The 26567-nt window shown below is 37.4% G+C and overlaps 2 protein-coding genes across 3 annotated transcripts in view; one reads left to right on the forward strand and one right to left on the reverse strand.

Moving 5' to 3' along the window:
• LHCGR (luteinizing hormone/choriogonadotropin receptor) overlaps positions 1 to 11559 on the forward strand; it is a 61563-nt gene extending 50004 nt beyond the window's left edge. Inside the window, exon 11 of the mRNA XM_060169023.1 lies at positions 10278 to 11559. Within this exon, the coding sequence (XP_060025006.1) occupies positions 10278 to 11367 (1090 nt within the window). The 3' untranslated portion in view covers positions 11368 to 11559. The remainder of the gene's footprint in view (positions 1 to 10277) is intronic.
• A 6605-nt stretch (positions 11560 to 18164) lies between these two features.
• The window catches only part of GTF2A1L (general transcription factor IIA subunit 1 like), a 60721-nt gene continuing 52318 nt past the window's right edge, over positions 18165 to 26567 (reverse strand). For both annotated transcript variants that reach the window (XM_060169024.1, XM_060169025.1), the window contains 2 exons: positions 25843 to 25932; positions 18165 to 18351 (listed from right to left, as the gene is read on the reverse strand). In XM_060169024.1, coding sequence (XP_060025007.1) covers positions 18244 to 18351; positions 25843 to 25932 — 198 coding nt within the window. In that variant the 3' untranslated portion in view covers positions 18165 to 18243. The remainder of the gene's footprint in view (positions 18352 to 25842; positions 25933 to 26567) is intronic.

A 26567-nucleotide genomic window follows, 5' to 3' on the forward strand; every position in this document is an offset into this window, starting at 1 on the left:
GCTTCCATGTCCTGGCTATTGTAAATAGAGCTACAATGAACATTGTGGTACCTGACTCTTTTTGAATTATGGTTTTCTCAGGGTATATTCCCAGTAGTGGGATGGCGGGGTCATATGATAGTCCTATTTTTAGTTTTTAAAGGAACCTCCATACTGTTCTGCATAGTGGCTGTATCAATTTACATTCCCACCAACAGTGCAAGAGGGTTCCCTTTTCTCCACACCCTCTTCAGCATTTATTATTTGTAGATTTTTTGATGATGGCCATGCTGACTGGTATGAGGTGATACCTCATTGTAGTTTTGATTTTCATTTCTCTAATGATTAGTGATGTTGAGCATCCTTTCATGTGTTTGTTGGCAATCTGTATGTCTTTGTTGGAGAAATGTCGATTTAGGTCTCCGGCTCATTTTTGGATTGGGTAGTTTGTTTTTTTGATATTGAGCTACATGAGCTGCTTGTATATCTTGGAGATTAATCCTTTGTCAGTGGCTTTGTTTGCAAATATTTTCTCCCATTCTGAGGGTTGCCTTTTTGTCTTGTTTATGGTTTCCCTTGCTGTACAAAAGCTTTTAAGTTTCATTAGGTCCCGTTTGTTTATTTTTGTTTTTATTTCCATTTCTCTAGGAGGTGGGTCAAAAAGGATCTTGCTGTGATTTATGACATAGAGTGCTGTGCCTATGTTTTCCTCTAAGAGTTTTATAGTATCTGGCTGTACATTTAGGTCTTTAATCCACTTTGAGTTTATTTTTGTGTATTGTGTTAGGAAGTGTTCTAATTTCATTCTTTTACATGTACCTGTCCAGTTTTCCCAGCACCACTTATTGAAGAGGCTGTCTTTTCTCCATTGTATATTCTTGCCTCCTTTATCAAAGATAAGGTGACCATATGTGTGTGATTTTATCTCTGGGCTTTCTATCCTGTTCCATATCCTGTTCTATATTTCTGTTTTTGTGCCAGTACCATATGGTCTTGATTACTGTAGCTTTGTAGTATAGTCTGAAGTCAGGGAGCCTGATTCCTCCAGCTCCATTTCTCTTTCTCAAGATTGCTTTAGCTATTCGTGATCTTTTGTGTTTCCACACAAATTGTAAAATTTTTTGTTCTACTTCTGTGAAAAATGTCATTCGTAGTTTGATAGGTTTATTGCTAGGTATTTTATTCTTTTTGTTGCAGTGGTAATTGGCAGTGGAATGCAAGAGATTTCTGTACGTTAATTTTGTATCATGATACGTTACCAAATTCATTGATTAGCTCTAGTAGTTTTCTGGTAGCATCTTCAGGATTCTCTATGTATAGTATCATGTCATCTGCAATGACAGTTTTACTTCTTTTCCTATTTGGAAAAGTTTTATTTCTTCTTTTCCTATTTGGACAATTTTACTTCTTCTTTTCCTATTTGGATTCCTTTTATTTCTTTTTCCTCTCTGATTGCTGTGGCTAAAACTTCCAAAACTATGTTGAATACTAGTGGTGAGAGTGGGCAACCTTATCTTGCTCCTGATCTTAGTGGAAATGGTTTCAGTTTTTCACCATTGAGAACGATGTTGGCTGTGGGTTTGTCATATATGGGCTTTATTACGTTGAGGTAAGTTCCCTCTATGCCTACTTTCTGGAGAGTTTTTATCATAAATGGGTGTTGAATTTTGTAAAAAGCTTTTTCTGTATCTATTGAGATGATCATATGGTTTTGCTCCTTCAATTTGATCATATGGTTTTTCTCCTTCAATATGTTAATATGGTTTATCACATTGATTGATTTGCATATATTGAAGAATCCCTGCATTCCTGGGATAAACCCCACTGGATCATGGTGTATGATGCTTTTAATGTGCTGTTGGATTCTGTGTGCTAGTATTTTGTTGAGGAATTTTGCATCTATGTTCATCAGTGATATTGGCCTGTAGTTTTCTTTTTTTGTGACATCTTTGTCTGGTTTTGGTATCAGGGTGATGGTGGCCTAGTAGAATGAGTTTAGGAGTGTTCCTCCCTCTGCTGTATTTTGGAAGAGTTTGAGAAGGATAGGTGTTAGCTCTTCTCTAAATGTTTGATAGAATTTTCCTGTGAAGCCATCTGGTCCTGGGCTTTTGTTTGTTTGAAAATTATTAATCACAGTATCAATTCCACTGCTTGTGATTGGTCTGTTTATATTTTCTATTTCTTCTTGGTTCAGTCTCGGAAGGTTGTGCTTTCCTAAGAATTTGTCCATTTCTTCCAGGCTGTCCATTTTATTGGCATATAGTTGCTTGTAGTAATCTCTCATGATCCTTTGTATTTCTGCAGTGTCAGTTGCTACTTCTCCTTTTTCACTTCTAATTCTATTGATTTGAGTCTTCTCCCTTTTTTTCTTCATGAGTCTGGCTAATGGTTTATCAATTTTGTTTATCTTCTCAAGGAACCAGATTTTACTTTTATTGATCTTTGCTATCATTTCCTTCATTTCTTTTTCATTTATTTCTGATCTGATCTTTATGATTTCTTTCCATCTGCTACCTTTGGGGGTGTTTTTGTTCTTCTTTCTCTAATTGCTTTAGGTGCAAGGTTAGGTTTATTTGAGCTGTTTCTTGTTTCTTGAGGTAGGATTGTATTGCTATAAACTTCCCTCTTAGAACTGCTTTTGCTGCATCCCATAGGTTTTGGGTCATCGTGTTTTCATTGTCATTTGTTTCTAGGTATTTTTTGATTTCCTCTTTGATTTCTTCAGTGATCTCTTGGTTATTTAGTAGCATATTGTTTAGCCTCCATGTGTTTGTATTTTTTACAGATTTTTTTCCTGTAATTGATATCTAGTCTCCTAGCGTTGTGGTCGGAAAAGATACTTGATACAATTTCAATATTCTTAAATTTACCAAGGCTTGATTTGTGACCCAAGATATGATCTATTCTGGAGAATGTTCCATGATCACTTGAGAAGGGACTCTATTCTGTTGGTTTTGTATGGAATGTCCTATAAATATCAATGAAATCCATCTTGTTTAATGTATCATTTAAAGCTTGTGTTTCCTTATTTATTTTCATTTTGGATGATCTGTCCATTGGTGAAAGTGGGGTGTTAAAGTCCCCTACTATGATTCTGTTACTGTTGATTTCCCCTTTTATGACTGTTAGCATTTGCCTTATGTATTGAGGTGCTCCTATGTTGGGTTCATAAATTTTTACAATTGTTATATCTTCTTCTTGGATTGATCCCTTGATCATGATGTAGTGTCCTTCTTTGTCTCTTGTAATAGTCTTTGTTTTAAAGTCTACTTTGTCTGATATGAGAATTGCTCCTCCAGCTTTCTTTTGATTTCCACTTGCATGACTATCTTTTTCCATCCCCTCACTTTCAGTCGTATGTGTCCCTAGGTCTGAAGTGGGTCTCTTGTAGACAGCATAAATACAGGTCTTGTTTTTGTATCCATTCAGCCAGTCTATGTCGTTTGGTTGGAACATTTAATCCATTTACATTTAAGGTAGTTATGAATACGTATGTTCCTATGACCATTTTCTTGATTGTTTTGGGTTTGCTATTGTAGGTCTTTTCCTTCTCTTGTGTTTCCTGCCTAGAGAAGTTCCTTTAGCATTTGCTGTAAAGCTGGCTTGGTGGTGCTGAATTCTCTTAGCTTTTGCTTGTCTGTAAGGGTTTTAATTTCTCTGTCAAATCTGAATGAGATCCTTGCTGGGTAGAGTAATCTTGGATGTAGGTTTTTCCCTTTCATCACTTTAAATATGTCCTGCCACACCCTTCTGGCTTGCAGTGTTTCTGATGAAAGATCAGCTGTTAACCTTATGGGGATTCCCTTGTATATTATTTGTTGTTTTTCCCTTGCTGCTTTTAATATTGTTTCTTTGTATTTAACTTTTGATAGTTTGATTAATATGTGTCTTGGTGTGTTTCTCCTTGGATTTATCCTGCCTGTGACTCTCTTGCTTCCTGGACTTGATTGACTGTTTCCTTTCCGATATTAGGGAAGTTTTCCATTATAATCTCTTCAAATATTTTCTCTGTCTCTTTCTTTTTCTCTTCTTCTTCTGGGACCCCTATAATACGAATGTTGGTGTATTTAATGTTGTCCCAGAGGTCTCTGAGACTGTCCTCAATTCTTTTCTTTCTTTTTTCTTTATTCTGCTCTGTGGTAGTTATTTCCACTATTTTATCTTCCCGGTCACTTATCCGTTTTTTTGCCTCAGTTATTCTGCAATTGACTCCTTCTAGAGAATTTTTAATTTCATTTATTGTATTGTTCATCATTGTTTGTTTGCTCTTTAGTTCTTCTAGGTCCTTGTTAAACATTTCTTGTATTTTCTCTATTCTATTTCCAAGATTTTTCCATCATCTTTACTATCATTACTCTGAATTCTTTTTCAGGTGGACTGCCTATTTCCTCTTTGTTTGGTCTGGTGGGTTTTTACCTTGCTTCTTCATCTGCTGTATATTTCTCTGTCTTCCTATTTTGCTTAACTTACTGTGTTTGGGGTCTCCTTTACACAGGCTGCAGGTTTGCAGTTCCCGTTGTTTTTGGTGTCTGCCCCCAGTGGGTTAGTTTGGTTCTGTAGGTTGTGTAGGCTTTCTGGTGGAGGAGACTGGTGCCTGTGTTCTGGTGGATGAGGCTGGATCTTGTCTTTCTGGTGGGCAAGACAGTGTCCGGTGGTGTGTTTTGGGGTGTCTGTGAACTTAGTATGATTGTAGGCAGCCTCTCTGCTAATGGGTGGGGTTGTGTCCCTGTCTTGCTAGTTGTTTGGCATAGGATGTCCAGCACTGGAGCTTGCTGGTCATTAAGTGGGGCTGGGTCTTAGCATTGAGACAGAGATCTCTGGGAGTGCTCTCGTGGATTGATATTATGTGGGGCTGGGAGGTCTCTGGTGGCCCAATGTTCTGAACTTGGCTCTCCCACCTCAGAGGCTCAGGCCTGACACCCAGCTGGAGCCCCAAGATCCTGTCAGCCACACGGCTCAGATAAAAGGGAGAGAAAAAAAGAGAAAGGAAGAAAAGAAAAAATAAAGTTATTAAAAAAATATTATTAAAATAAAAAAGTAATAAAAAAAAAAGAAAAGAAAGAAGAGAGCAACCTAACCAGTAAACAAATCCACCAATGATAACAAGCACTAAAAACTACACTTAAAAAAAAGGACAGATGGGGCTTCCCTGGTGGCACAGTGGTTGGGAGTCCGCCTGCCGATGCAGGTGACGCGGGTTCGTGCCCCGGTCTGGAAGGATCCCACATGCCGCGGAGCGGCTGGGCCCGTGAGCCATGGCTGCTGAGCCTGCGCGTCTGGAGCCTGTGCTCCGCAACGGGAGAGGCCACAACAGTGAGAGGCCCGCGTACCGAAAAAAAAAAAAAAAAAATTCATTCTACAGTTACATTAAATTCTCTTCAGGAATTAAAATTTTATTTGCAGGTATTTTGATGTCACTAAGAGCTTGTTTAATGATAGCCTCATTTGTAAGGATTTTCACTAGTCATGTGGTCAGCATTCCACAAAGATTAACTGATTGCAGGCACAGCTTCTACAAGTAGCCACTTCCCTTCAAGGAGACTTAGGCCACCTTGATCATTATGCTCTGGAGCTTAAAATTATTCAGACTTAACGCTATCGCTGACACACACTAGACAGGAGTTCCACTTCTATTCTACGAACTGATTTTTTTTTAACATTTTTCAGCTGCTTTGGCACTTCACATACGTTAAAATGTAAAAGAGCACATGCCTCAAAAGATAATCCCAGTGTCCCTATGCCACATTTACTGTGATTTAGAAGTTTTATTATTTCCCTTCCACTCCCATCCCCTCCCCATGTCCTTCAGGCTACAAAACCAGATGCCCTTCTAAGATACCTTGCCAATCTCCATTCCCTCCTCTACATCTTTTTCTTTTCTTTTCTCTTCTCTTTTTTCCTATCAATCTGCAAGATATATAGAGTCAGCAGGGTAATATGGAGCTCCTCAGAGTTGGATATGAATTCTTTTTAAGATTTTTTTTTTTGATGTGGACCATTTTTAAAGTCTTTATTGAATTTGTTACAATATTGCTTCTGTTTTATGTTTTGGTTTTTGGCCACGAGGCATGTGGGATCTTAGCTCCTCGACCAGGGATCAACCCCATACCCCCTGCATTGGAAGGCAAAGTCTTAACCATTGGACCACCAGGGAAGTCCCATGGATATGAATTTTGGCATTAATGTTCCTATAACACTAGGTATCCCTGGGCAGTACTTATCTTTTTTGAGACTTTTTTCCTTAACTGTAAGGGACAGCAGAAATATCATTTGGCTTTCAGAACCATGAGAGTGAAGGGAGTTTTTAAAGATTGTGACAGCATCGAGGTTACCTTACATTATAGCCTGTATTCTTCTCTTCTTTTTTCCTTCATTTAGGTCTGACACCAACTATCCTCCAGCGTTCCTTTTCCTCACCATTCCCACTCTTCTCTCTCAATACTCTCTCCATCATCACCTTCCACACAACTCTTTTGCAACCATATGGCTTTTTTTTTTTTCTCATTAATAGGAAACCACTTCTGGGTAGAGTCAATGGTACCATCAAGGGGTGTTATGGGGGAAGGGGAGACTTACCTCAGCCTCAGTAACCATCAGCCCCTACCACTCCACATCTTTCAAACTGAGCATCCAATCTTGAGTTTACTATGCTAACACTGTTTTAAAACAAGTCCTCTAATCTTCAGCATCCCCAAAACTACCTGAAATTAACACATAATCTAAGTAAAAAGAGTGTGTTCCCTGTGAAAGCATCTTGTGTGATAAGTCCCCTTCCTTCCCTTCCCACCAGATTGCTATTCCCGAGTCCCTGGAGTTTAGAAATTCTAGAGCCAGCCACTAAGTCTTATCTGCTCTCCCCAAGATATTACGGTGCCCTTACTGCTATGGTTGGCCCCACTGTCCTCCTAAAATCCCTGTCTTTTCTCCTGCCTGTTGATTGTAACTGGAGCAATGGTGCTACTGCTTCTCCTTCCTCTGACTCAATACTGCTAAGCCCATCGAAGTCCATTCACACTCCCTGCACAGCCTTCAGTACTAAAGACAGCTCCATGCTGGGTTTTGTCAACAGTCATGTTGTTGCCCTCAGGAGCCATCCCAGGACACATGTTAAGTAGCAGCAGGTAGGTTTTTGGTCTGAAGACAAATCACCAAGGAGAAGAATTGCTAGACATGTGCCCAGTAGGGCAAAAAAAGAAAGAGCAAGGGACCAGGGGAATGGGAAAGGGAACTTTTTTTTAAAATTTATTTATCTATTTTTGGCTGTGTTGGGTCTTCGTTGCTGCGCACAGGCTTTCTCTAGTTGCAGCGAGCGGGGGCTACTCTTCATTGCGGTGCGAGGACTTCTCATTGTGGTGGCTTCTCCTGTCACGGAGCGCGGGCTCTAGGCACGCAGGTGTCAGTAGTTGTGGCATGCGGGCTCAGTAGTTGTGGCTCACAGGCTCTAGAGTGCAGGCTCGGTAGTTGTGGCCTACAGGCTTAGTTGCTCTGCAGCATGTGCGATCTTCCCGGACCGGGGCTCAAACCCGTGTCCCCTGCATTGGCAGGCGGATTCTTAACCACTGCGCCACCAGAGAATTCCAAGGGAACATGTTTGACCTCTCAGTGATACAAGTTTATTCAGAAATCATGGCAGAATTTTTAGTGGCTTTGAATTAGTGCTTCTAATAGCAGCTGAAGTAGTTCTAATAAGGGGAAAGTAGTAAGGGAAACTAAAGCGGCAATAGTTGGAAAGTTTTCATCTGATTGCTTAAAATGCAGATTCCTGGGCTCTGTCCCTAGAGAGTTAGATTCAGGGTCTGAAGTAAAGCCAGGAATCTTCATTGTAACAAAGACTCTGGTGATTCTGATGCAGGTGGTCCAAGGACCACACCTTGAAAAATACTGAGAGATAGTGAAGTAGAAGAAAGGCCCCTGGACTGTGCATAGGAAGACCTAGCATTGCCACTAGTGCCTAGTGCTGCGGGACCTGAGGCAAGTCACTTACCTCCTTTAATCTTGGTCTCCTTACCAATAAAATGAAGGGTTCAATGAGCTGGTCTTTAAGGACGTTGCCAATGGTAAGAAAAAACCTATTTTCTCTCATCATTCTTATAACCACCATATCTCTTTAAAGATTTAAAAATTAGGTAATTATACTGATGTGCATGAGGACAAACAAATGTGCTACTTACATTTAATAACAAAACAAGTGAGGTTCCTATGCAGTCTCCTGTGTCTGGCAGCGGTATTTCTCCAGTTCCAGTGTGGTTTCTATGATATGTTAGCACGTTTTTGGAGTCCCCGGTCATAGATTTCTTTTCCATTTTTTTTTTTAAATGTGTTTCTTCCCTTAGGTAATTGTATTGCTCAAATATATCATTTTATCCACTCACTCACTGTATTAGGTACACACTTCCTTCTACAGAAAATGAGAAGCTAAGTTTTAAGACTAAAGAAAATGCTCTTTTAATGTGTGAGGAACTCTAAGGTGAAATACATATTTGTAATGGCCCTGACAGAAAAATTATGCCCCTTTCTCCACCTCCCAAGATTGTATTAGCCAACTGCGGGCAAAGAGAAAATTTGTTAAGCCTACTTGCATCATACTGTATCATTCATTGTCTCTGTATCCTCTCAATTCCTTTCCAAGCCGGCATCACCCTGGTTTATTCATTCCACAAACATTTATTGAATGGATAGTCTGAGCTAAAACTATGTGAGGCACTGAGATTTTAGACATAAATAAGACCTAATCCCCTGACTTCAAGGCTATTAAAAAATAGCCTCACAGACTATGAAAGAAGACATGCATCATCACATAATGGCAATCTAGTTTGAGAATTACAATAGTACTTAAGTGCAGTCATGGCTGAGAGAAGGGGTGATAAACTCCTTAGAGGTGTAGAGGAAAGGCTTCATAGAGATGCTTATCTTGAAAGATCAGGAGGAATTCTCCAGAGAAATGAGGAAAGAAAGGGAAGAAGAAACAGCACATTCAAATACGAAGGGATGAAACAGTAGAACTTATTCTGAGAGCCACATGTCATTTCATGTGACCAAAGGGTTGGTTGCACAGGGGATTTGCAAGAGATAATTATGAGAATCTCTAACAGTCACTGAGCACTTAATAGGCATCAGGCATTATCCTGAACAATCTACATGTGTTAATACATTAATCCTTAGCACAACCCTAATGAGGGAGGTATGATTATTATCCCTACTTGGCAAATGAAGAATCTGAGGTACAGAGATGTTAAAATAACTCTCCCAGGTTTACACAGCCAGTAAAAGCTGGAACCCAGGCAGTCTTGCTTTAGAGCCCATGTCCTGCACTGTGCAGCACGACTGTTTCTTAGAGACGGACTGGAGAAGGAGACAGGACGAAGATCAAGGAGAGACTTAGAGGTCATCACAAGGAGTCTGGAGTTTATCCCCTAGCCAATGAGAATCTAGGAAATGTTTGAATTAATATATTTGTGCGTAAGAAAGGCCATACAGAAGGAATATACAGATGCACTAGAAGAGGGCTAAACCTACAGGAAGGATGCCAGGAAGAAAACTAATGTAATTGTCCCTTAAGAGAAAATGAAAATCTGAACTCAAGCAGTAGCCAGTGTGGTTGGGAGTAAGGGAGTGGCGGAGGTGGGACTATTCCTTCTCTAGGGACAGAGCCCCTCTTCAATCCACTCTCTGAATTTGACTCACACTGTAAGAAATATCTATTTAAAACTATTTCTTCCTATTGTTCATGACTCTATTCTTCCTCTGCTCCTAAATTTCTGTCGAGCAACCTACCCTGGGTTTCTATTTCTCAACTGGCCTATCTGACTAGCCAGGGACTTAAGTGCAAGCATGTCCTTCAGTACCTGGTGATCTTTAACGATGTGAGCCTTCCAATCCCATTTGTGTTCTACTACAGACAGACAGCTTGGTAACAGTTTGGTTGACAACTAAAGGAGATAAATAGTTAAGAAAATGTCAAGAAAGGGTTCTTTTACATTGAGCAAGCAAGATTATGTCTCTAAATTTGTTTTCCAAAGAAAATCATCCTCTGTAAACAGCTTCATTAAGTCTTTGCATCATTGTGTAAAATCTACATATTAAAAAAAAAGTCTAAATGGCTTTTCATTCCCTTCTTAAGGAAATCCTACATCAATTCAGAGTTCTCGGATAAATAAATGTAAGACTAAGGCTGTTGTGACTTTGTTTGCTTTTTGTTTATTTTCCTTAAAAAAACTACGGATGATTGCTGAATATTTTCAATACCCAGAATCGTAAAAATTCTAAGTTTACATTGAGCCAAACTATTCTTCTTACAGTTATTCTGCCATCTTTGCTGAGAGCGAACTGAGTGGCTGGGATTATGACTATGGTTTCTGCTTACCCAAGACACTCCAATGTGCTCCTGAACCAGATGCTTTTAATCCCTGTGAAGATATTATGGGCTATGACTTCCTTAGAGTACTGATTTGGCTGATTAATATTTTAGCCATCACGGGAAATGTGACTGTCCTCTTTGTTCTCCTGACCAGTCGTTATAAACTGACAGTGCCCCGCTTTCTCATGTGCAACCTCTCCTTTGCAGACTTCTGCATGGGGCTCTACCTGCTACTCATTGCCTCAGTTGATGCCCAAACCAAAGGCCAGTATTATAACCATGCCATAGATTGGCAGACAGGGAGTGGATGTAGCGCTGCTGGCTTCTTCACTGTATTTGCGAGTGAACTTTCTGTCTACACCCTCACAGTCATCACACTAGAAAGATGGCACACCATCACCTATGCTATTCAGCTGGACCAAAAGCTGCGATTAAAACATGCCATTCCGATTATGCTTGGAGGATGGCTCTTTTCTACTCTAATCGCCATGTTGCCTCTTGTGGGTGTCAGCAATTACATGAAGGTCAGCATTTGCCTCCCCATGGATGTGGAAACCACTCTCTCACAGGTCTACATATTAACCATCCTGATGCTCAATGTGGTGGCCTTCATCATCATCTGTGCTTGCTACATTAAAATTTATTTTGCAGTTCAAAATCCGGAGCTGATGGCTACTAACAAAGATACAAAGATTGCTAAGAAAATGGCAGTCCTCATCTTCACCGATTTCACCTGCATGGCACCAATCTCTTTCTTTGCCATCTCAGCTGCCTTCAAAGTGCCCCTTATTACAGTAACCAACTCTAAGGTTTTACTGGTTCTTTTTTATCCTGTCAATTCATGTGCCAATCCGTTTCTGTACGCAATTTTCACAAAGGCATTCCGAAGGGATTTCTTTCTGTTGCTGAGCAAATTTGGCTGCTGTAAATATCGAGCTGAACTTTATAGGAGGAAGGATTTTTCAGCTTATACCTCCAACTGCAAAAATGGCTTCACTGGATCAAATAAGCCTTCCCAGTCTACCTTGTAAGTGACCACATTACAATGTCAATATTCAGCTGTCCTGGACAAGATTTGCTGTAAGGAGTGTTAACTGTTATATCAGTAACCACATTACTGAATTATACTTAAATATGTAAAAAAATTATCTGTACCAGTAATTTTAACAAAGAGCTGATTTCAGGAAATTATGTTAGGCACATTAGGCAAAAAAAGACCTCTTCCTAGCTCAAAGTGTGGTCTATGACCATTGCCAGTCTAAGAACTATGCGTCACTGGCACATGACCATACAGAAGTTGAGAGTGTTTAGAAACTTTTGCAGCAATTTTGGCAGAGTAATTTTATGTCTGTTGAATCTAATATTTTAAAAATGAGGTGATATTTTGCATGTCTTTAATTTTTTCTTTTTGTCCTTACAATAATTTTTATTGCATTTTATAAAAATGTTAGTCCGTAACATTTGAAGTTTAAAATAACTTGTCCTTTTCATCAGATAGCTTGAGAAATACACTCTAGAGATGCACTGTTCAATCTGGTACCCACCAGACACATGTAGCTAAATTAAAATGAAATTTAAAATGTAGTTTCTCAGTTGCACTAGCCCCATTTCAAATGCTCAGTAGCCACACATGATCAGTGGTTACCCTTTAGACAGCACATACACAGAACAGTTTCATCATCACAGAAAGTTCTATTGGATAGTGCTGTCCTACGTTTATCTATCCCATCTAGGTTCTACTATTTAAAGTAAAGTAAGCATCTGAAGGCACATTTCAGCCCGTTGGTTTGGTGTTTAGTCTCTAAAGAGCAATGAAGCATTAAACAGTATACTGTAAACTCCTTGTGGGTAGGAACCCTGTCTCAATTTTGCTTCCGTCTCCTAGCTCAGGATCTCGGCAATAGTATCCAACAAATGTGCTGAATTACACTGAAGTTATGAAATCAATAAGGGAAAAAAAATTTTTTTTTCTTTCTAGGGCCCTATCTTTTATGGAAGTAAAAGAAAATATTTAAATATTTTAAAATGCTTAACTTTCATCATTTCTATCTTTGAGGGTATAAAAAAATACATCCAATATTTGCTAGAGGTATTTTTATTTATCAGAATTGACTCTTATAGGACAATGAAATTACGGTTTTAATTGCAGTGGTTTTTGTAAGTTCTTCTGACACTTTAAAGTAACTTACTGAAAGTTTATTATATGCCAAACATGTTGATAAGTATTTTATATAATTTAACCCACTTAATCTTCATAAAACTCTATGATGAAGATATTATTCACATTTTATAATAGAGGAAAACCTATTACAATTTTCCCAAGTTCTCAAAACTAATAAAAGATTCAACTAATGGGATTCAAACTCAAAGTTCTGATTCAGGACCCCAGCCTCTTAACCACTGTGTTCTACTGCCTCCCATACTGGTAAATCATAGTCATCCAAAGGTTTAATATGTGTTCAAAGTTCTTTCAATTTCCCCCAACATTTTCCAACATAAGAAAAGTTGAAATAATTGTGTGTGCACACCCGTACACTTAGATTCAACATTTTACTATATTGGTTTCATAACACACCTATATAACTATCTAGCAGTATTTATGCATCCATTTCTGATGCTTTTTAAGTTGCAGACCTCAGTAATTGTCAGCCCTTAAACGCTTCAGCATGCTTATCATTAACCAAAGTTTAGTATTTGTCTACATTTTTAAGGTAAAATTTACATATGGTGAAATGGACAAATTCTAAGCATACCATTTAATGCATTTTGAGAAATGCAGACACCCAAAACCTCCATGAAGATATAGAACACTCACCCCAGAAAGTTTCCTCATGCCCTTTCTTAATTAACCCCTCACCCCTACCCTACAGGGGTAATAATGGTTATGATTTTTTTCCCCATAGATTAATTCTTGTCTGCTCTAGAACTTCATATAAATAGAATCATACAGTTTATACTCTTTTGTGTAAGGCTCTTTGACTCAATACAATGTTTTTGCTATTCATCACTGCTGCTGCTTGAATTAGTAGTTCATTCCTTTTTCATTGATGAATAGTATCCCACTGTATGAATATAACACTGTTTTCCATTTTCTTATCAATGGATATCTGGCCTATTTCCAGTTTTTAGCTCTGCTTTGGCATTTATTAAATAAATGTGTAGGCATAACTAGACTCTCCAAACATTTAGTCTGCTTTCAATCATTATGCCATTTTGTAAAATTATTCAAAATAGATAAAAAGTATAAACTTTATAAAATATCTCTTCTCTGTAATGTGTTTTTTATATTTCTGACTTTTCTACTCCACAACTAGTTACTTGTCTTTACTCAAATGCAGTCCTCTCTCTTGTAAGCCAGTGTTCTAGAATTTGTCTCAATCATATGAGAATGCTAATTAGTCATGTTGCTGTATACACACACAATAAACTTTCTGATTCACAATCACAGAACCAAAACAACTAAGCAAGGAAAACAGAACGTAAAACAAAAGAAAAAATAAAATATAACCTTGTGGAGAAACTTTAAATTATGAACTCTTAATTATTGTTTGAGCCTAAGGTACTTGTACCTATACTCTGAAAACAACTTTTACAGCCTTTTCCACAAATACTGATCTTTATTTTCTACATTATAATTTAAGTTTTAACATATAGAGTCACAGTGTACTGTCTTCCTCATTCTCACATCCTTTCATTCACTAATTATTCCTTTCAATTGTCTTCCACATCAGTTCTTTATTTTGCTTCCCTACCACCATGCCCACATCTCAGGCCATTTCCCCTTACCTCTGGAGTATTACTATACCTCCCTCATTTTTATTCATATCCAACCTTTCCCATGTCCATGCTCTCATGGACACCCCACCACCACCACTGATTAATCATCCCCACCACCACTGATTAATCATCCTAAAATGATATCTCATCTTATTACACACCTGCCAAAAATTCTGAGCTCATCATTACCTATAAATTTTAGCTCCTAACCTAACATTCAAAGAGCTCCAGAATCCACCCTCAAGTTTGCTCACTTTATCTCCCGTTTTTTTACATGAAACAAGTTGTCCCAATTACTTTTCCCTAGCTATGCATCTCCATGCTGGTGCCTGTGCCACTCTTACCATCTGGCGCACCTTCTTCCTTACCTGTCCTCCTCCTGCATTCTTTAAGATCCCAGCTATAGGTTTATCTTATCAAATTCTTCTTAATCTACTCCCTCCCTAATCCACTATAGTCAAGACACTGCCTTTACTTCAAATAAAGCAGGGCATAAATAATAAATATGTAACCCACAATGGTTTATCTCTTTAGACTTCTTTAGTACCTGTCATCTGTATCACGTATTTTTTGTTCTACACTGCTGGTATTATCTTTACATGTGTATCTCTTATTTCACCTACCTTATAAATTCCTTTAGTGATATACTCATCTCCTACTTCTTCATTTCTCCCACTATATCTATCCTAGTCTTGCACATGAGGTGATTAATATTTTTAGCTGATTCACTTTTATAACTGAAATATAAAACAATCCTTGTTAAGAAGCATTTTCCTTATGAGATGGTCTCACAGAAAGTGTGTATGTTCCTAATCTGTATAATCTCTCATACATAAATCATAAAAACATCAAATGCTCAAGAAATTTATATTTCTATCATGTATTTTTTTTTTACCACGTTTGACGTTATCACTTGTAGGTTGCAAAATGACTAAAAAGAGTTAATTTGGAGTAGCTCATCTAAACTTACAAAATATTTTTAAAAGGCATTTTGTCCAAATGTTATAACATTTGCTATAAAGGGCCTGGTTTTAGTTTCCTCAAAAATGTATTAATAAGCCCACGTGTAAATTAAGAATCTTTATGTCACTAAGATTTCAATAAATGTGTTCACAATTGGAAAGAATCTTTTCTTCAAAATGTGCAATATTTTTATTAATATCAAGTCACTTCCTAAGAGTTATTACCATGAGCTACCTATTTATAATTTAGCTTTCTAGTTACAAATAGTAAAATTTCCACCTAGCTCAGAGTATATTTACATGAAAAACAGCACAGCATTAACCTACTAACAAGAGTCAAAAGAAATTCCCCCACTAAATTCCCCTGCTCACCACCCAATTAACCTTTGCTATTCATTCTAAGTTATTAGTTTGGCTACACAACTTAAATGACTTCAACTGAGTGCCTCAGCCAGAACTGGAGTCTCATTGCCCTATGAAGTCTGAGCTATAACAGATAATCTTTTACACATATTATAGCACACTGAATAAAATAGGTAAAGAAGGTAATCCAGGCAAGGTCAGCTGGTCAGTCCCTAAGAGACTGTGCAAACTCAAGACCTTCTTAGCCTATAGGGAGAGGTGGAAAGTATGTTAAAAAAGCACTGTAGGATGCATGCATGAGAAAAAGTTTGCGTTAGGAAATTACTATACATGATACTTACATAAATTTCATTTAACACAACAAACTAACTTCTTTCACAGAGACATTCACCACCTATAATATGATGTAGGATGACATTTGCCAAGTTACTGTATTTATAAGAACATATAACTTACTTTACGATATTTTGTTAAAATATGCAACAAGAAGTGTTAAGCTTGGACATGATAAAGAGGTTCCTGAGAGTAAAAGTAGTATCACATTAAAGCCAAGTCTCAGGTAAACTCCACCAACTTGCAGGACTTAAAGTACAATTTACTCTTTCAAAATGGATTAAGATTTGTCTCACTTTATCTTTGGCACATGGGCTAAAAATATTTTTAACTGTGAGTCATGACCCATCAGTAGGTAGTGAAATCAACTTAGTGGGCCAATACCATCAAAAAGTTTTCTGTAATGTAACAGAATAGAATCAAATATAGGAGGGACACACAAATGGGACAGTGACTTCTTTGATAAAATGTGCCACATAAATAAAGACGGCAATATAGTAGTATTTGTGATACAATTTTTTTTTAAATCACTAAAGCAAAGTGAGAATTTAAAATTCACAGTGGAGAGGAGGAAAGGAATTTTAGAAACAACTAGTATTGCCTCTCCCAAACACTTAAACCAACATTAAACCCCAATTTCCAAGTGAATGCACCTTGTCGACAAATTCAGCAGTTAATACAGGGTGACCGGGTGAGCCTGGGGAAAAAAAAGCAGGAAGAAGAATAGAAAGTGTACCCCCTCCTCAACACTGGAGGGGGTACATTTCAGCAATGACACAAAGAATAAGTGCTCTCATTTGCCTCCCATGTAGAAAAGATGAACATTTCATGGTAGGCAACATCCATGAGGGAACCCATAGCTCCTGGGAGTTCTCAAGAGACGGAAAAGGATTTGGAATAGCAGTGGTGGTGGTGGACAGTCACTCTGAGGATGAAGAAGGCATAGCTGGAGAATCTGGAGAGGGGACCAGCTCACTCACTAGTACTAACTGAATCCTCACGCAGCTGCCAAATTTAGGCCAAAGACAGTGTCCCCCTCATGTTGTTCATGACCCAGATAAGATTTATCCAGATTTTGAGAAGACCTAACAGTAGCTGAGTCCCTTGGGTAGAACAGAACAAGTGTTGGAATAAATTAAACCCTCCAAGTGGGGTTGCCTCTGAAAAAGAAGTGGGGAATTCACCCTGTGACCAGCCAGATCCAGGTACCTAACCCTCAAGGAGCTTTCACAGACCATAACCCACTCAATCCCAGAACTGCTTTTTGTGAGAGAATTACTACCCTGGCGAACACCATTCAGGGCCAAAACAGGGATCCTAGACTTGGATACCATGTGTACTCCACCCACTAAAAGAAGCAGAATGATGGAGAAAACGTTGCTTTGAGGAATTTGAGTCTACTAAGGAAAAGAATATTACAGAATAGGTTACTAATATGCTTTATTTTCATTGGTGTAGATAAACGGTGCTATTTGCATTTTACATTTTGTTTTCTCTCCCTGGTTTTAAGAGTTATCCAGGTCTTCTGTTTTCAAATGAGATTGTCTCACCTAAGCAGAAGGTTCCTAAACAGAACATCTCTTCTTGACTTTTGTTTTAGAAAACCTAATCTCAATGAGGGAATTCCCTGTTAGGAAAAAAGAAGAGAGACAGTATCTTTGAGGGGTAAAGAGTCTGCAAAGGGGTCTTCAACGGTAAGAAAAATAGAAAAAAAAAATAGGGAAAGAGGGAAGAGGACAGAAGTATGAAGCAACAAGAATTAGAATGGGAACCCAACCCACTCCCTACAGTTCCCCAGGGAAATAGCAGGTACAAAGAAGAATGGCCTGGCCACATGATAAACCCAGAAAGGCTCATCCTTGGCTCTAGGGATCCTGGCCTCAGCAACTATTTTCATGTTTAGTATGAGCTCAACTGAGGCATCTGCCTCCAAGGAACCATCTGGGCTTGCACAATCAGCATACTGCTGGTGATAAGCGTAGACTGAAGATCCAGAGAAGCCTTCTTAAATATCCTGCTACTTATAAGACTCTCCAGGATCCTTTTTTTTTTTTTCAAATATGATTTTTTTTTAATTGGAGTATAGCTGCTTTACAATATTGTGTTAGTCTCCAGGGTCTTTTGTAACATGGTTTGGTGAGAGGTGGGAAGAACACCAGCCCCAATCTAATAATTGATACTGACTTCACCATGAAGGGGAACTGGAGTCTGATTTAAATTTTACTTCAAAATTAAAGAAATATGACATTTTTTCATGCTACATCACACCCGATACATCTATGCTTTGTAATGGTATAGACAATGGGGGTTAAAAAATAAAAACCTGTTAAAACAGTTTGAAATGTAAAATGAAAGAAATGTAAAACTGTATATTTGTATTTGCATCTGAATTATAATTTTATTCAATTCCATGCAGTGAACAACATGTGATATAGTCCCACTGATCTTAATGATGTGCTGAGCTCATCAGTTTTACCACTCTGCATCACCAACGGCTTTTGCAAATACATAGTCTCTCCCTCCAAAACACATAATACCATCTTTCAAATAGAATTTCCATTTGTTCTTGCTTCGATGAATCTGGAGGGAGAAAAACAGCCTAAATTAATTAAATTTAGAAGTCAAAGGATCATTTACATTTCTTTGCATATCCCATGAGATTATTCTGACCCTAAATGGGAGTTCTTTATAAATAAGACCCTCCTCAAGATAGTTTATTCATTCATTCAGTTCCTGTGTGTCAGGTATTGTTTTAGGCACTGGAGATCTATATTAGCTTTTTAAAAAGGAAAATATAGATATAATTTTTTAGAACAGGAAAAAAATTCCTGTCTTTGAAGAGGTTACATTTTAGTAAGGATGGGAGAAACAAACTTAATAAACACGTAAACTATACAGAATATTAAAAGGTGGTTAAGTGTTATGAAAAATAGATCTGGAAAAGGAATATCACAAACACAGAGGTGGAGTTAGAATTTTAAATAGAAGAGTCAGGGTGGGCCTGACTTGTGAAGTAACATTTGAGCAAAGACTTAAAAAGAAGATATTGACTAGAGAGCATTCCAGACAAAGGGAACAGAAGTCCTGAGGAGGGGCATGCCTGGATTGCCCAAGAAAAGCAAAAAGTTCACTATGTCTGCAAAGGAATAAACAAGAGAAGATGTAGTTAATATTATCCGGAATGAAAAAATAGTGGTGTTTCATTTCTAAGAAGAAAGTCACAATAACGCACTGAGCAAGGTCTGAAAATACAACTTATAATCTATCAGATTCTATTAGCTATTCTTTGGATTCAGTAAATCAGTCTGATACAAAATTAAAACCAGAAAATCCTACTACCTTAAGAGGTAAGAAATCATACAATCATTGTTACTTCTGGGTAGACCACAAGTGACTATTTTAAAAATTTAGAAATATATGATCTGAAATCAAGGGTAAAAATTAAACCTGGGTGTTGATTGCAAATAGTCAAATCAAGGAAGAAAAGCCTGTGACTAGTATTTGGATGCACTTTGTGAAGCATAAGAAAATACAAAGGATAAACCCTCTATTTGTGTGTGGGGGAAATGGCCTGGCGACAGAAAATTTCTTTTCTGAGTTTGACTTCCAAATTTCCACTTGCACTTATCTTAAGTCGCGGGGAACACAACAGTGACAACAGAATCCTTAACAAAGATGATAAAATCTGGCCAGAATTAGGAAAAGAACAACGGTAGAAGCAGCGGCAACAACTCATCCCAGTAGCTTTATCTAGTGACTACATTATTCTAGAAATGCAACAATGGTTCAAAATTAGGAATTTACTAGTACAAACACTATATTAGTAGACATAAGGAGATAAATAATATAATCATCTTCAATGATGTTGAAAAAGCTTTTGATAAAACTCATGCATTATAGATTTTTTTTTAAACTAAAATAAGAAAGACTATGCCCTACAAACATACAAACACACACATACCCCTACCTCAACCCAAAAGCCGTGACTTACTGCTTAGTGCGGAAACCCTAAAAAGTACTCCCGCTCAAGTCAGGACATAGACAAGAATACCCACTCTTAACCAACTTTTCACTCTAGAGGTACTAGCCAATACAATTAGACGAGAAGAAAGAACTACAGAGATAAATATTGGAAGAGATGAAATAAATTTGCAGATGCAATGACTGGATGTCTGAAAAACCTAAGATAATCAATTTAAAATGACTAAATAAGAATTCCGTATTGATACAAAATTAATAAACTGAAATTCATTGCCTTCAAATACTGATATATAAGCAACAGTTAGAAGATATAAAGAGCCCGTTCACCACAGCAACAAAAGAGATAACATAATAAGGAAAAAATTTTTTAAATACTTGATCTACTGGCACCATTCAATATATCCTCTTTGAAATATTTTCCTTACTTGGCTTCTAGAACATTCCTGGCTTTCCACATGACTCTTTGGCCACTCCTTTGATTCCTCCTTCTCTCTCTTACCTCTCAATTTTAGAGTGTACCAGGACTCTTCTTTCTGTTGATATTCACTCTCTTGGTGATCTTATCTAATCTCATGGTTTTAAACATCATCTGTGTGCTGATGACTCTCCAAAATTGTATCTCTAGCTCACACCTCTCCCTTAAACTCCAGATTCTCATTCAACTGCTTCAGCACCTCTTCATAAATGTCCAATAAACATCTCAAGCAAGTTTAAAACAAGGACACTATTATACTTTCCCCCAAACCTCACAGTCTTCCGCATCTCAGTGAGGAATGGCCACTCATTCTTCTCATTCAGGCCAGAAATCTTGGACACAATCCTTACACCTCCTACTCACACCTCATATCCAGATACATCAGTAAATGTTAGTTCTACCTACAAAGCATATTCCAACCACTTCTACCACCTCCACTACTATTACTCTTGTCTAAGCCACCATCCTCTCTCACCTGGATTAATATGTCTCATGACTAGTTTCCCTATTTTCACCCTTGTCTTCCTCTTAGTCTACTCTAAACATGGTAGCCAGTCTACTTTTACTATGGCCCTACTAAAAACATAAACCAGATATCATTTCTATGCTCAAAACTCTCCAATGACTTCTCATCCAAAAAATACAGTCCTTAAAATGGACTATAAGATCCTGCTCTTCCCCTCACTTACTGCTCTGCTCTCCTCATTGTTCCCTGAACACACAGGTATTCGTCTACCTCAGGACTTATGTATTATTTACTGTTCCCTCTGTCTGAAATGATTACATCCAAATATCCTCATGGTTCATTCTCTTACCTCCTTTTTTTAAAAAAAGTTTTTAAATTTATTTGGTTGCACCACGTCTTAGTTGTGGCAGGCGGGCTCATTAGTTGCACCTTGCCAGCTCCTTAGTTGTGGCATGTGAACTCTTAGTTGCGGCATGCATGTGGGATCTAGTTCTCTGACCAGGGATCAAACCCAGGCCCCCTGCACTGGGAGCACGGAGTCTTAACCACTGCGCCACCAAGGAAGTCTCCTCTCTTACCTCCTTTTGATCTTTACCCAATCACGTTCTCAGTAAGGCCTCCCCTGGACATCACATCCAAAACTGCAACCTACTCCTCCTTAATATCACTAAAATACTAAATTCTATTAATTCAATGTTAATTAATTACAAGCTATTGCCCACAATGCAGTACCACAAAGAATACTATATCCATAATAGTCTAGAAAATTATTTGTGACTCTAAGAAATGCATATATAATCTAGTGTCTATACAGTACAATACACTGTTTATAGAACACAATACACTGTTTGTAAGAATCTAAAAGAACTTTCAAACCAAGACCAGTCCATTTTCTATTACCTATTCCTTCTTATGCTTATGTTTACCAGCATCTAAATTGCCATTTTCTATCTATAAAAAATGTTATAGGAGAGAAAATTATCTTATTTTTAGAGAAAAGGATTCATTTTTTACAGCAATTTAAAGTACCATCCTCCATCTCCCCTGAGTATATTGAAATTGTTAGTGAAAACAAGTCAAAGATGTAAATATGCATTAGTCATCAGGGAAATGCGAATCAAAACCACGAGATACCACTTCACACCCACTAGGATGGCTAGAATCAAAAAGTCAGATAACAAGTGTTAGTGAGAATGTAAAGCAATCTAAACCATCACACACTGCTGATGGGAATGAAAAATGGTACAGCCACCTTGGAAAACAGTCTGGTAGTGCCTCAAATTATTACCATATGACCCAGGAATTCCATTCCTAGGTATTTACCAAGAGAAATGAAAATATATATTCACAAAAAACTGGTACATGAATATTTATAGCAGAATTCTTCATAATAGCCAAAAGGTGGAAACAACTCAAATATCACTCAACAGATGAATGGATAAACAAAATGTGGTATATCCATTCAATGGACTAGTATTCATCAATAAAAAGGAATGAAGAACTGTTACAAGCTATAATATAGATGAATCTTGAAACACGGTGTGAAATAAATGAAACCAGTCATAAAAGACCACATATTATATGATTCCTTTCATATGAAACTCCAGAATAGGGAAATCTACAATGATGGAAAGTACATTAGTAGTTCCTTACTACTGGGGATGGGAGAAAGGGGGCAATATGGGAGTAAGAACTAAAGGGTATGGGCTTTCTTTCTGAGGTGATAAAAATTTTCTAAAATTGTGTTAATGGTTACACATATCCATAAATATACTAAAACCACTGAATTGTACACTTTAAATAGGTGAAGTGTATAGTATGTGAATTATATCTCAAAGATGCTAAAAAATGTAAATATGAATAAGTTAAGAACGCAAAACTGACTACATAATCACAGTTATAGTGTTTAAAAACAAATTTAAGCTGTATTATATTTTAGTTGCTAAAGTTCAATTGCTACTAACCTAATTTTTAGGCTTGAAACCTGACAGACACCTTTAACTCTCCCTTGTCAATCATTCTCTCATGACCAACTAATCACCAAGTACCAATGATACTTTTTTAATTTTATTGAAGTACAGTTGATTTACAATGTTGTGTTCATTTCTTCTGTACAGCAAAGTGACTCAGTTATACACACACACACACACACACACACACACACACACACACACATTCTTTTTCATATTCTTTTCCATTATGGTTTGTCACAGGATATTGAATATGGTTCCCTGTGCTATACAATAGGATCCTGTTGTATAATATTATATTATTATAATATATATATTATATTATATATATAACTGCCAACTCCCAATCCTTCCCTCCCCTACTCCCCCTCCCCCTTGTCAACCACAAGTCTGCTCTCTAACTATGAGTCTATTTTCGTTTCATAGATATAGTGATTTGTGTCATATTTTAGATTCCATATATAAGTGATATCATATGGTATTTCTTTCTCTTTCTGACTTACTTCACTTAGTATGATAATCTCTAGGTCCATCCATGTTGCTGCAAATGGCATTATTTCATTCTTTTTTATGGCTCAGTAATATTCCATTGTATATATATACCACATCTCCATTCATCTGTCGATGGACATTTAGGTTGTTTCCATGTCTTGGCAATGGTAAATAGTGCTGCTATGAACATGGGGAGGGGTGCATGTATCTTTTTGAATTAGTTTTGTTTGGATATATGCCCAGGAGTGGGATTACTGGATCATATGGCAACTCTATTTGTAGTTTTTTGAGGAACTTCCATACTGTTTTCCATAGTGGCTGCACCAATTTACATTCCCACCAACAGTGTAGGAGGGTTCCCTTTTCTCCACACCTTCTCCAGCATTTGTTATTTGTAGACTTTTTAATGATGGCTATTCTAATCGGTGTGAGGTGGTACCTCACTGTAGTTTTAATTTGCATTTCTCTAATAATTAGCAATGTTGAGCATCTTTTCACATGTCTATTGGCCATCTGCATATCTTCTTTGGAGAAGTGTCTATTTAGGTCTTCTGCCCACTTTTGGATTGGCTTGTTTGTTTTTTTGTTGTTGAGTTGTATGAACTGTTTGTATATTTGGGAAACTAAGCCCTCGTCAGTCACATCATTTGCAAATATCTTCTCCCAGTCTGTAGGTTGTCTTTTCGTTTATTTTTTTTATTTTATTTTTTTTAATTGAAGTATAGTTGACTTACAATGTTGTGCCAATCTCTGCTGTACAGCAAAGTGACTCAGTTATACACATATAGACATTCTTTTTTTTTAATTCTTTTCCATTATGGTTTATCACAGGATATTGAATATAGTTCCCTGTGCTATACAGTAGGACCTTTTTGTTTATCTTTTCATTTTATTTATGGTTTCCTTTGCTGTGCAAATGCTTGTAAGTTTGATTAGGTCCCACCTGCTTATTTTTGCTTTTATTTCTATTGCCTTGGGAGACTGACCTAAGAAAACATTGGTACAATTTATGTCAGAGAATGTTTTGCCTATGTTTTCTTCTAGGAGTTTTATGGTGTCTTGTCTTATATTTAGGCCTTTGAGCCATTTTGAGTTTATTTTTGTGTATGGTGTGAGGGTGTGTTCTAACTTCATTGACTTACATGTGGCTGTCCAACTTTCCCAACGCCACCTGCTGAAGAGACTGTCTTTTCCTCAGTGTATATTCTACCAAACATACAAAGAAGAACTTATACCAATCCTTCTCAAACTCTTCCAAAAGATTAAAGAGGAAGGAACTCTCCCAAAAATAGTTCATGAAGCCACCATCACCCTGATACCAAAACCAGACAAAGACAACTACCAAAAAAGAAAATTACAGGCCAATATCTTTGATGAATATAGATGCAAAAATTCTCAACAAAATATTAGCAAACTGAATCCAACAACACATAAAAAAGGTCATATACCATGACCAAGCTGGATTCATGCCAGGGTCACAAGGATGGTTCAACATTCACAAATCAATCAATGTGATACACCCCATCAACAAAAAAAAAGGACAAAAACCACACGATCACCTCAATAGATGCAGAAAAAGCATCTGGTAAAATTCAACACCCATTCATGATTAAAAAACCCTTAGGAAAGTGGTATAGAGGGAACATATCTCAACATACTAAAAGCAATTTATGACAAACCCACAGCCAATATAATACTCAAAGGTGAAAAGCTAAAAGCCTTCCCACTAAAATCTGGAACAAGGCAAGAATGCCCACTCTCACAACTTCTCTTCAACATAGTATTGGAAGTCCAATGATTTCTTCCACCATAATCTCTAACTCTTCCATGTTCTATGCTGCCATCCTTAGTCTGGGCTCTGTTACTTTATATGCTATCCCTGTTCTTCTTATTATTTGTCTCTTCCAAATTAGCAAACAATGCCAGTTTTTAAACCCAATTACAATTTTCTCAATATCATCCTCATAAGGTTAATGTCCATCAAATCAAGTTTGAACTTCCCCTACCAGGATTCTGGATTTTCCAATCTGCTCCCACCTCTGTCCACCACCCAGCCTCATTTCCTAACACATTCAAAAGGAAAACACCTCATTCAAGGCAGAGCTGTCTCTTCACTGTCCCTTATAAATTCTACATGCATTCATTTCTCTGCCTTTTATCAGGCTACTCTACTCTGAATGCCTACTCTCCACACTTATCTATATCCTACACATCATTCAAGATCTATTTCAAAGCCCCACATCACCCATGAAGGATTTGTGGAGAACTCCAACTACAAAGGATTTCTTGCATTTCCTAGCCCCTTTTAGGACTAACTGTCTGTGCCACTCATCTTAGCATTTGATTTATATGCCATGTATTTTAGTATTTGATTTACCTGTCACGTATTTTAGCTTTTGATTTACCTACTACCTTATTGTATGCCATTCTATTATTCCATACAGAAACACCTTTCTTCAATAAGACTATCACCTCCATAAGACAAGGCCTATCACTTTTTTGGTATCACCAAGACCACACAGCACAGTGTTAGACCCAAAATATCCTCCCAAATTTATAGAATTACTTAGCTATTTTGAGATTAATTTAACTGAACAGTAACTGATCATCACATTTCCCATTATTTTGTTCATTTTCTACTATAAATGCAATTAATAAACCTAAAGTCTAAAAGGTGAATACAGTACCTTTTCATACTGACAGACAATTACATTATCTGTGTCAAACAGGTCCGGCACATCCTGCTCACTAACATCATCCCCAGAATTTAAAGGGTCCTAAAGATGAAAGATACTCACATTAATGAATTTCATGATGCTTTGAATTTTTTAAAGACAGAGGGACATATTCTCTCCCTCCAAGGACACAGAATAGTACTGTATTTAAAAGTAAAACAGCCTGAGTTTGAATCCCAACTTAGTCACTCAATAACCACAAGACTGACCTTTGACAAGCTACTAAAACTCCTTGTATCTCAGTTTTCTCATCTGCAAAATGAGGACAGTAATAAGACTCATAAAACCCATAAGGCAGTGGTAATGTTAAATAACAAAAGGCAGTAAGATTTAGTATGGTACCTGGCACATATGTACGGCACCATAAACGATAGTTAATACATACCACTTACATGCTTCTTAATTATCACATTCCACAAAGATTTCACAGCATTTATTAGGATTAGAGCAGATATGATATGCTTCTACCCTAGCTGCCCTCTTTACCTCCACTCCCATCCCTTAAACCTCTCACTACCTCTAGTTAAGACCAACAAATATAGTAGCTGATTCCTAAATACTTAATACTGAGTTAAATTACAGTTAAAGATTAAAAGTTTAAATACTAGATACAAATAAGTCTCATTTTAAAGACAAAAGACAGGATTAACCTTAATTGTTATTCCTCTTGGTTCCAA

This window comes from Lagenorhynchus albirostris, chromosome 13 (assembly GCF_949774975.1).
Source record: "Lagenorhynchus albirostris chromosome 13, mLagAlb1.1, whole genome shotgun sequence".
Classification (NCBI taxonomy): domain Eukaryota; kingdom Metazoa; phylum Chordata; class Mammalia; order Artiodactyla; family Delphinidae; genus Lagenorhynchus; species Lagenorhynchus albirostris.